The 11,416-nt window shown below is 40.6% G+C and overlaps 1 protein-coding gene across 1 annotated transcript; it reads left to right on the forward strand.

Annotated features, from left to right (window-relative positions):
* The first annotated feature begins 5,848 nt into the window (after nt 1–5,848).
* Nucleotides 5,849–6,990, forward strand: LOC105522288 (putative olfactory receptor 52P1). Its single transcript, XM_011956741.1, has one exon. It carries the CDS (start codon nt 5,849–5,851, stop codon nt 6,794–6,796), a length of 948 nt encoding a protein of 315 aa, XP_011812131.1. The 3' UTR covers nt 6,797–6,990.
* Nucleotides 6,991–11,416: the final 4,426 nt, after the last annotated feature.

Here is an 11,416-nt window from a genome sequence, read left to right on the forward strand (position 1 = left end):
TTGGAGACTGCAGCTGTTCCTATTCGGCCATCTTGCTCCGCCCCGTGTGTCACATTTTCTTTATCCATTCATCCATTGATGGACACTTAGACTGATTCCATATCTTGGCTATTATGAGTACTGCTGCAGTGAACATTGGAGTATAGGTATCTCAACATATTCCTTCGGATATATATCCAGTACTGGGATTGCTAGAGCATATGGTAGTTCTATTTTTAAGTTTTGGTAGTTCTATTTTTAACTTTTTGAGGAAACTTCATACTGTTTCCCATAATAGCTATACTAATTTACATTCCTGCTAACCATGTGCAATTTCTCCATACCATCTCCAATGCTTGTTATCTTACATCATTTTAATAATAGCCATTCTAACTTCACAGCAATTTAATGCTGCAATGAACATCAGTGTAGGTATCTCTTTAACATTGTTTTAGACATATAACCAGTTCTGGAGTTGCTGGATCGTACAGGTAGTTCTATTTTTAACTCTTTGAGGAAACTTTATACTATTTGCCATGAAGGCTGTACTACTTTACATTCCTACCAACCGTGTGCAAGGATTCTCTTTTCTTCACATTCTCTCCAGCACTTATCTTTCATCATGTTGATAATAGCCATTCTAATTTCATGGAACTTTTCAATATCTATTTGTCATTTATTGATTTTGTAATGCAAATCTCTCCTATTAGCATAGATGTTCCATGAAACAAGAACTTTGTCTTCCTTGTTCAATATGGCATTCCTAGTAGTACTTAGAGAAATACTGACACATAGTGGGTGCTCAATAATATTGTATAGAATAGTTGTTGTTGACTGAATAAAATGTGCCCCCATAGTATCCTAAGTTAATGCTAAACATCTATGACTGTCCCTGAGACCCATAAAAATAATGTAGAGCTGAGGCTTGGCTCTGATCATCATGGAGCTGGCAGAAAATTGGAATCATTTCATGTATCTGTTTTGCCACTTTAGAATCAGTTGAGTCCCTGAAGAACCAAATAGGAGAACGACCAAAACTCAGGATCCCCAAAACTTTTCATATTTGAAGTGTCATTTCTCTGTGAGCTCCCAGGGAACCTATATGTTTGGAGAATAAAGCCTGCACCTTCCACTTCATCATCTGGGCCATGTCTTCCCCCACTAGGTCTTCCCTTCACCATCTGCATTTAAAGCTCCTTAAAAGCAGGAGTATTTCCAAACTTTTATACCTCCAGGACAATAGCAGATACATAAGCCATCAATGTGTCTTTGTTGACTTATTGTCCAAAATCAAGTTTCATGTCTGCCCAGATGACATTTGATTAGAATCCAGTCTGTTCTTTTGACAGTCATCCGCCAGTACCTAACATCATCACAATCTTCTTTTAAATGCCAACAGAGAGACAGAAATTCATCCTGGTCTCTGCCTTCACAAAGTCTATCGTGTAGGAATCTACTGATGATTTACCAGGTTCTAGGCACTTTACTAAAAATTGTATATGTGCTATCTCATATCAACCTTCCCCATTTTTTAAAATGGAGAACAAGAGGCTAAGAGCTGTTACTTAACTTACCTAAGGTCATGTCAACAGTATTTAAAGTGAACTCTATCCCACAAATGGCATTTGATAAGATGCTGTGTGGGCAATAGAGAGAAAGGACACACACAGGGTATCAGAAAATAATCATGAACACATTGGCTTTGAATTAGGCTTCAGTGGTCCTCAGAAAATGCCCAATGTCCCTTGCCTTCTAGGTTTTATACATGCTGTTTCCTCTTCCTGGTGTATTCCTCCCTTCAAGCCCACTTTACCCTTCTAAACCCTAAATCCTTGACTAGTTCTTGATAGTGGATCCCTCCCCTGCCAAAAAAGCCTCTGTTTTTTAAAGTCTGTATATGTTCCATTGAATTTTAAATGATTTTAATGTCTGTACATCCTTCAATCCAGACTGTGATCTCCTTGAGAACAGGGGCATGATCCTTCAACCCTATGCCTTAAAATCTAACATAATCCTTCACATATAATAGATGCTCAGTGATTGTTACATTTGATGAAATAAGATAAATATGTTGTATTGAGGGCTTAGCAGAGACCAGGAAAAATGATAACTGTTTTGTATATATTAGCTAATTTAATCTTCACTGCTTCCCTACTTTACATACGAAGAACTAGTGTTCAAAAAAAAATAGTGTTTCCTAAATAAACACCAGGAAGCAAACATTTTATCAGGGATGTCCAATATTTTGGCTGGGCCATACTGGAAGTTGTCTTAGGCCACACATAAAATACACTAACACTAATGATAGCTAATGAACTAAAAAAAAAGTCACAGAATAATTCATAATGTTTTAAGAAAGTTTACAAATTTGCGTTGGTCTACAGGTTAGACAAGCTTGTTTTAGATGGAGGGAGGGGACCCGGATAAAAAACAAAATTAGTAAAACATTCTAAAATATGTTTCTATGCCAAAAAAACCCTTAAGACTATGCTCAAGGACCTTTCCACCTTCCCCACCTACCCACATTGAACTCTCAGGATAGATATTCTCTGCTATCCTATCCTTCCCTCTCCCATCAGGGCCTGTATTTTTCCAGCTTTCAATTTGTTGCCTCTTTCCAGCATCCCAGGGGTCTTTTTAGCGTCTTTATCCCCCAGGGAATTGCTATTCTCATGTAGGGTGCTAATAATAGGATAAATACCCCAGTTCTTTTGCTTCCTACACTCTAACCCCTGTAGGACCAGATCCCACTGTCACATCCTGCCTCAGACCTGGTAAGTTTGTCTCTCTGTCTGTCTGGTCTTCTCAGTGTGCCTACTATCCGGTTGAACAAAGACATGACTGCCACTAAGGTAATTTTTTCACTAAGGTTGTCTCTACTTCAGATTAAAAGGACTTACAAATGAATCACACTTTTGACCACTGTTTTGTGGCCGTGTAGTTTAACTGGCTCTTCAGGTAACTCTCTCCCCTAGTAATCGCCATAGTAGCCTATGAAGTAGGAATCAACCTCTCCAGGTTACACAGATAGGGGAACAGTTTAAGAGTGTTTAGGTGGCTTGACCGAGATCACACAGTTGGTGAGTTGTAAAGCTGAGATTTGAATCTGGCTGCCCTTGGGCACCCATGAATGAGTGCTAAATTCTGGATTGGAAACTTCCAGATGCTCATGAGCACCTCCAAGATAAAGAACTTGCTCCGTTCCTCACGAGACAACCTTGTTCCTGGCATTCGAACTCCTATTCTTACATATTTTAGGTAAGGCCTTTCTTATATCAAGTGCTAAAATAATTCAGAACAAAGCAGGGGAAAGAGGGGCATTAAGGAGAGTCATTCTGGAGAGCTATCTGGAGGGGGCAGGGAGGCTTCCTTGCCTGATCTCAGTAAGCAGATGAAACAGAGGAAAGTAACACTAGAGTATAGGCAGAAAAGGGTTCATGGGCAGAGAGTAGAAAGCTTTAAGAGTTTCTAGCCATTCACCATGGAGAGGGCTCTGCAGCCACGACACCCACTCCTGTCCTAGACATCACTGAATCAGACTAAAGTGGCAAAGGCTCCTTTGAACACAGTGATGATAACCCATCTTCTGCCTTGCATACTTTCCCAGTGCCCTAAAATCTCATCCTGAGTGTTTTTCACGAGGCCTAACTCAAATATTAGTAGGAGAGTAAAGAAGTGAGGACCACCCAAGGCTCTCACTTCAACCTTGACCTCTTTCCTAAAATCCGGGAATATTATACTCAACATATGCTCTTCCAACTTCATATTCCCCCTCTGTGCAAATGGGGTGAGACTATGGAAACTTGTGGTCATTACGCTGTGTAGTTCCAGATCAAGGGTGGAGCAAAAGTTTTTTGAGTAGCAGTTTAAGGCCTGAGAAAATATGATTCAATCATTAAAAGACTGAGATGGAAGAAGAAAAGAAGGGAGGGAAAGAAAGTAGGACCATCTCATTCATGACTGGATTATTCAGCTCTCAATTTTCTCCACAAAGGGTACTGAAGCATGGACACTGCAAAAACAATGTCTCACATAAATGTATGTCCCTGTGTCTTCTGAGTACAGCCTTACTCATACATCTTGCACAATAACATATATAGATACACAAAATCACATACCCAGCCAAACACTGTGGTCCCATCAAATGGAACAGTTTTACATGCATCATTTCACAAGGTCCTTCACACCCTGATTTCTCTATCTCAGACCTTTCAGCTACTATGAAGGCTAAAATCTCTTCTAGGCTTGCTTGGGCCCAGGCTGGATGGTGGAAATTCAGGGAGATATCATAGAAGAGAAAAACGGGAAATACATGAAGGGATGACAAGACAGAAAGGAACAAGATGATTTGCTCAGTATGAGAGTGACAGCCACAGTTGACATTGGGATGGAAAGGAGGCATCCTGGCCCACAGTTCTTTCCTGCAGATCACATTAGAAGACCTTACCCTCTTCTTTCCTGCTCCTACCTCTTTCCCCAAAGCAGTTTCCTATGATCTCTCGGTATGGGTAGCTGATGCTAAAGATTGCAAGGAGCATTGCATTTTAAGATTAGGAATACAGATGAGCATCACTATACGGTAAAATTGGTTCCACTATCTGTTTCAATTAGCAATTGGAACACAGTCACATACAATTATATTAGAAGTTCTTTTCTTTTGATAGAGATACTTTTCTTTCTACTCTCTCCTATGTCTATTTCTGGTTCTTGTTCTCATATTTTTTTATCTCACCACCTCTCCCTCTACTGTCCCCTTCCTGCCTTTTTTTGTTTAATCTTTCCTTTCTTTCAAATTCCCAATTACTACCTCGTTAGATAAGAAAAAAAATGAGATAAAAATATATTTCAAAATGTAGGTGAGGGAAGATCAGAAGGGTGTTTGAGGGTAATAGGAGATATGGGGAGATGTATGGAGGCACAGTACTATCATTTGGTCAAACCTGGGTCTCCATTTTTGCTTTCAAGGAATAATTCTATATTCCCAACTACTAAAATTTACTTCTTACCTCTTTCTTTTATGTACTTTTGATTTTTATGAGAGAAAATGCTTTGTATTCAATCATTTCTCAATGACCTTAACAGATTATTTTTATAGCCAAATTAGCCTGATCCCTACCACTGACCAGTTCAGCATGATCACAGCTGTTTCTACCAGCATCCGTACAGGACACTTGAGGCAAGTGCAGGATCCTTGTACTAAACGTAAGCCAGACAATCTTACGCCTGGTATCAGACTACCAGAGACTCAGCCTCTCACCTCTGTTTTGCTGTTCCTGGTCAGAACCTAGGTTCTGAGCCTCATCTATGGGTTATTACATGCTCAATGGCTTGAAAAATCCGCCCAAGATCTCTTCTCCTTCCTATCAATTCCCTTCAGACCTGATCTTTCAGTCTTGAAAAGTAACCACATTTGAATCTTCCATCCAATCTGCCTGACTTTTTATCATTAATATTACTCTTATATTGTCACACAGGCAGATGAATCCAAAGAAAAAAATTCGGAGTATAGGCAAAAGAGGGCTCACAGGTAGAAGAAACCTGCAAAATTCTCTGCTACAGCCTGTCACCATAGAGAAGTTTCTACAGCCATGCCACCTGCCCAGCACCCACAGTCTAGACATCATTGAATCAGAGAGAAGTGTGAAGGGCTCCTTTGAACCCTGATGCTAGTAACCCACCTCCTGCCTTGCATTATTTCCCAGTGCCCTACTATCTTCCCATTCTGGATGCTTTCCACGAAGTCTAATGCAAATATTTCCTGCTGCTGTTCAGCCACAGCATAAAGATGAATCCCAGTTGCTTCGTCTCTCAGGGATTCCTAGGACTCAGAGCAAGGCAGTGAGATCTTCTCTACCCACCTCACCTGGCCATGAAACTCATAAACCATAGCCATCAGAACCCAACCTCCTTTCTGCTCATGGGAATTCCAGGCCTGGAGGCATCCCACTTTTGGATTGCTTTTCCCTTCTGCTCCATGTATGCCCTGGCAGTGCTGGGAAACATGGTGGTGCTGCTAGTAGTACATTCAGAGCCTGTATTGCACCAGCCCATGTACCTGTTCCTCTGCATGCTCTCTACCATTGACCTGGTCCTCTGCACCTCCACTGTGCCCAAGCTCCTTGCACTTTTTTGGGCAAAGGATGCTGAGATCACCTTTGGGGCCTGTGCTGCCCAGATGTTCTTTATCCATGGCTTCTCAGCTGTAGAATCTGGTATACTGCTAGCAATGGCCTTTGACTGCTACTTAGCCATCTGCTGGCCTCTGCACTATGGGTTGTTGCTCTCCCCAGAGTCTGTAGGCAAGCAGGGGGCTGCAGCTGTGCTTCGTGGCTTGGGTCTCATGACCCCACTCACCTGCTTGCTGGCAAGACTGAGATACTGCAGTCGAGTGGTGGCCCACTCCTACTGTGAACACATGGCTGTGGTGAAGCTGGCTTGCGGAGGAACGCAGCCAAACAACATCTATGGCATCACCGCTGCCACACTGGTGGTGGCCACTGACTCCATCTGTATTGCTGTCTCCTATGCACTCATCCTCCGGGCTGTGTTAGGCCTCTCCTCCAAGGAGGCAAGGGCTAAGACCTATGGCACTTGTGGCTCCCACCTGGGTGTCATCCTTCTCTTCTACACACCAGGACTCTTCTCCTTCTACACACAGCGGTTTGGCCAGCATGTGGCCCGGCATATCCACATCCTCCTAGCTGACCTCTACCTGGTTGTGCCACCCATGCTCAACCCCATCATCTATGGTATGAAGACCAAGCAGATCTGGGATGGGGCCCTCCGGCTTCTGAAGTGGAGCCCTGCTCAGTCATAGTCTTCAACCCCACCCTGAAACCTTTATCTTCTTCTCCCCTCAGCCCTCAGGGGAGACTGGTGGCTCCCAACATGATAGGGACACAGAAACCCATGCTCAATGGTACCCGTACTTTGATAAGGTGCAACAGTAAAGTCAGATGGTGGAAGATCTGTCAGCTGTTTCTTACTTATGATGTAGATATGGTTACAAAGCTCAGGCTTCTATGGTTAGAAGCCCCTGTCTAATGGGAAATATGGCTACCAAACTGATGATGGCCTCCCAGGGAATCCATTTCTGCTATCTGACATTGTTTCTACCTTCCAGAAGATATTGTTAAAATGGGAAAGATATAGCTACTGGTATGACAAGGAGAAATAACCTCCATCCACAGACAGGTATTCCTACTCTGATAGGAATACATATGTACCTCCCTCATCAAGTTCTACATCTGACTGGGGAGAAACACACCCACACTCATATATAGAATCAGGCAGAGAGGCAGACACAAGGCACTTAGCAATTAGCCATAGGGATGATAACAACAAAAGAAGGAGAATCCTGGGCAAACTGTCCAGTGTACACAAGAATAAGTAACAAGGTATGATGTAAATCTAGGAAAGTTCTCTGGAATAGTTTTTATCTTTTCACTAAGCATGCACTATGGGCCAAATATTTTGCTAAAACCTAGGGCAAATTAGGTCAAAGGGCCTCCTCTCATGATGACTGCTCACTGTTAGAGGAAACACACATAAGGAGACAGTGGCCAAAGTGAATCATACTATTTCAATTGTCCCTCCTTATATGTGGGAGTACTGGTTCCAGGAATCCTATATAAACCAAAATCTGTGCATATGCCAAGTGAGCCCTAAGAACAGAAATATACAAAAAGTTGGCTCTTCTTATTTGCAGGTTTTATATCCTGCAATTCCAATATTTTTTATCTGTGTTTGTTTAAAAATAATCTGCCTGTAAGTGGACCTGCATATTTCAAACCCATGTTGTTCAAAGGTCAAACTGTAATATGATTAGGGTAAGCACAGAGACCATGGGTAAAGAACACCAACTTGCTCAGAAGAAATGAGGCCCCAGGCCACATCTCATCTCACCCCATCTCTGTATGCAGGTAAGGCCATGCCTAGGTGTAAGGTGCAGGAGCAAAGCCTAAGGTGAGATGACATCTTAAGTCTTTCCTTCTATGCCCTGGAAGTGGCCTTGTGCGCTTCCCCTAAGCATCAAAGGTCCAGGGAAGGAACCAGGTCCTTCTTTGGGAAGAAAATAGGGAACTCTGTCCAATTTGACCTTCTGAGGCAGGTTTATAAGAATGAAAATTATAAAATGATGGCAGCCACTAGAGAGCTATTTGGTTCGTGGATAAAACATTTTAATAAGCTTAGAAAGAGCTTAAACAGGAGAAGGCCTCTAATGGGCTCAGGATTCCCTGGGTCCCCAGAACTGCAGTCAGTAGCCACAGTGGATTAGTTTAACACTCTGCAGTGTACCAAGAGAATATACATTTACTGTAGTCTCATAATTATCTGATGAGATAATTATCCCCAGCTTACAGGGCAGAGGCAGAAGATTAGGAAGACAGTTGCTTGCCCAAAAAAGCAAGTACGTTTCTAATATGAAATTCTGTGCCTTTTACTCTTTACCAGGTGAGTTCCTATAAATCTAGACCCTAAGACCAAGAATCTAGTAAGAGTCTGATCCGAGGGTAAGAGGCTAATTTTTTTCCTAACATCACTGACATTTCTGAGAGCATGCAATATGCCAAACGCTGTTCTAGGTGTTGGACATATAATGGTGATTCAGGAAGATAAATTTTTGACAACTTGAATATGGGACCCCAGCAAATCTCCCCCATGTACTCTGTGACTCTCATATTACTCAACCTGAAGCCATCCAAATAATTCTTCCTTCACCCCAGGTCTCACCACAAAAGAGTCTGGTAGTCTTAATTTGCCCACAGACACTCCAGGTTGTCAGACAATCAGAGGCCATAGATTAGCCAGTAAATTCTATTGTCCAGGGTCCTTAACTCAAACTAGGGGAAGTCAAGAAAACTTGCTACATCGTATTTTGGACTATATTGTCTATGGCTGGATTATTTTTCCCAAAGTTCTTTTTTAATGAGGCATAATTTACATAAAATACATCTCTGACAAATACACAACAGTATAAACACCATCTTAATCAAGATACAAAGTATCGACTGGGCACAGTGGTTCGTGCCTGTAATCCTAGCACTTTGGGAGATTCAGGCAGACAGATTGCTTGAGCCCCACAGTTCGAGATCAGCCTGGACAATATAGCAAGACTTCATCTACAAAAAATACAAAAATTAGCCTGTAGTCCCAGCTACTCAGGAGGCTGAGAGGTGGGAGGATCACTTGAGCCTGGCTGGGTTGAGGCTGCAGTGAGCTGTGATTGCACCACTGCTCTATAGCCTGGGTGACAGAGTGAGATCTTGTCTCAAAAAAAAAAAAAAAATTCACAATCACAAAAGGTTCCCTTGTACTCCTTCCCAACAATACTCTTGACCCTCCATGGAGATAACCATTGTCCCACTGTTTAATTTTTGATCACCTTGGATTAAATTTAATTTACCATTCCAGAAATTCACATAAATGGAATTATACAATACAATATGTATACTTTGTCTGACTTCTTTGGCTCAACATAATATTTTTGAGATTCATGTTATGTGCATCAACTGTTAATTTCTTCTTATTGCTAAGTAATTTTCCATTGTATGAACATATCAAAGTTTATTTCTGGATACCTGAGTTTCCCATATTTTACTATTATGAATAAAACTGCTGTGAGTATTTCTTAACCTAGCAGTGAAATGGCTGGGTCAGAGGTTAATAGAACCTGCTTTTCCAAAGTAATTGCACCATTTTTTAATATCACCAGTGATGTATAACAGTTCCCAGCTGTTCTACATCCTGGTCATTCCTTAATATTGTCATTCTTTTTTTCATTTTAGCCAGTCCTTTGACTAAAAGTAAGCTAGTAACTTCTTGTGATTTTAGTTTGCATTTCTCTGATGTTGAACAACTTCTCACATGTTTTCTGTTCATGCATATGCCTTCTGTAGAATGTTTGTTGAAGTTTTTTCCCACTTCTAATTTTGTATTTTGTTGATTTGTACTAGCTATTTATATATTCTGGATACAAGCCATTTGCCAGATATACACAGTGAAAATATTTTATTCAATTTTGTGACTTGCCTTTTGATTTTTTTTTTAATTCTTTTGATACAGGGTCTCACTCTGTTACCCTGATGGGAGTGCAGTTGTGCAAACTTGGCTCACTACAACCTCAACTTCCCAGGCTCCAAGTAGTCCTCCCACCTCAGCTTCCCAGGTAGCATGAGCCACCACACCCAGCTAGTTTTTCTTCTTCTTTTTTTTTTTTTTTTTTTTTTTTCATAGACAGGGTTTTGTCATGTTCCCCAGGCTGGTCTCAAACTCCTGGGCTCAAGTGATCCACCCACCTCAGCCTTCCAAGGCTGGGATTACAGGCATGAGCCACAGCTCCTGAACTTCATTTTCTTACTAGTATCTTTTGATTACAAGAAATTTTTAGTTATGATGAAGTCCAAATAATCAATTTTATTCATGGTTAGTGCTTTGTTTTATAGATTTAGCTTTTAAATTTAGGCCTATGATCCAACATGAATAAAAATTGTGTATGTCATAACCTAGAGTTCAAGATTTATTTTTCACGTGAATATTCCATTGTTTCAGCATTATTTGTTAAAGATTTTTTTTTTCCAAATTGACTTGCCTTGACAAATAGATCAAGAAAGTGATCAAGAAAGTGTCAACACTACACTTTCTTAATAATAGTATTATAGTAAGTCTCAAATGAAGTAGCGTAAGTCTTCTAACACTATACTTTCACAGTGGTTCTTATTATTCTGGGTTCTTTGTTTCCCATATATATTTCAAAATCAATTTGTTCATTTCTACAAAAATTGCTAGAGTTTTGATTGTTTGATATTGAGTTTTTTAAATTTTATTGTACTGACTAGGACCTCCAATACATTGTTGAATAAAACTAGTAAAGCAGACATCCTTGTCTTGTTTCTGATCTTTTTCTTTTGTTAACACCTTTACTGAGATGATTCAAATACTATACAATTCGCCCATTTAAAATGTACAGTTCAATGGTTTCTAGCATATCCACAGATACAGGCAACCATCACCACAGTCAATTTTAGAACACTTTCTTCACCTCAAAACCAAACCTCATACCCTATAGTTATCACCCTCATATTCTCCTGTCCTCACCAGCCCTAAGCAACCACTATTCAGCTTCTTCCTGAATCTCTAGATTTCCCTACTCCAGACTTTCATGTGAATGAATACAAAATATATGGTACTTTGGGACTGACTTCTTTCACTTAGCATAATGCTTTGTAGGTTCATCCATGCTGTAGCATATCAGTATGTCATTCCTTTTTCTGGCTGAATAATATTCCATTGTATGAACATACACCACATTTTGTTTATCCATTAATGAATTGACGGATATTTAGGTTGTTTCCACCTTTTGGCAATTACAGATAATGTGACTATAACATTGTGTACAACTGTTTGTGTGGACATATGTTTTCATTTCTCTTGGGAA

This window comes from Colobus angolensis, unplaced genomic scaffold (genome assembly GCF_000951035.1).
Source record: "Colobus angolensis palliatus isolate OR3802 unplaced genomic scaffold, Cang.pa_1.0 Scaffold424, whole genome shotgun sequence".
Taxonomy (NCBI): domain Eukaryota; kingdom Metazoa; phylum Chordata; class Mammalia; order Primates; family Cercopithecidae; genus Colobus; species Colobus angolensis.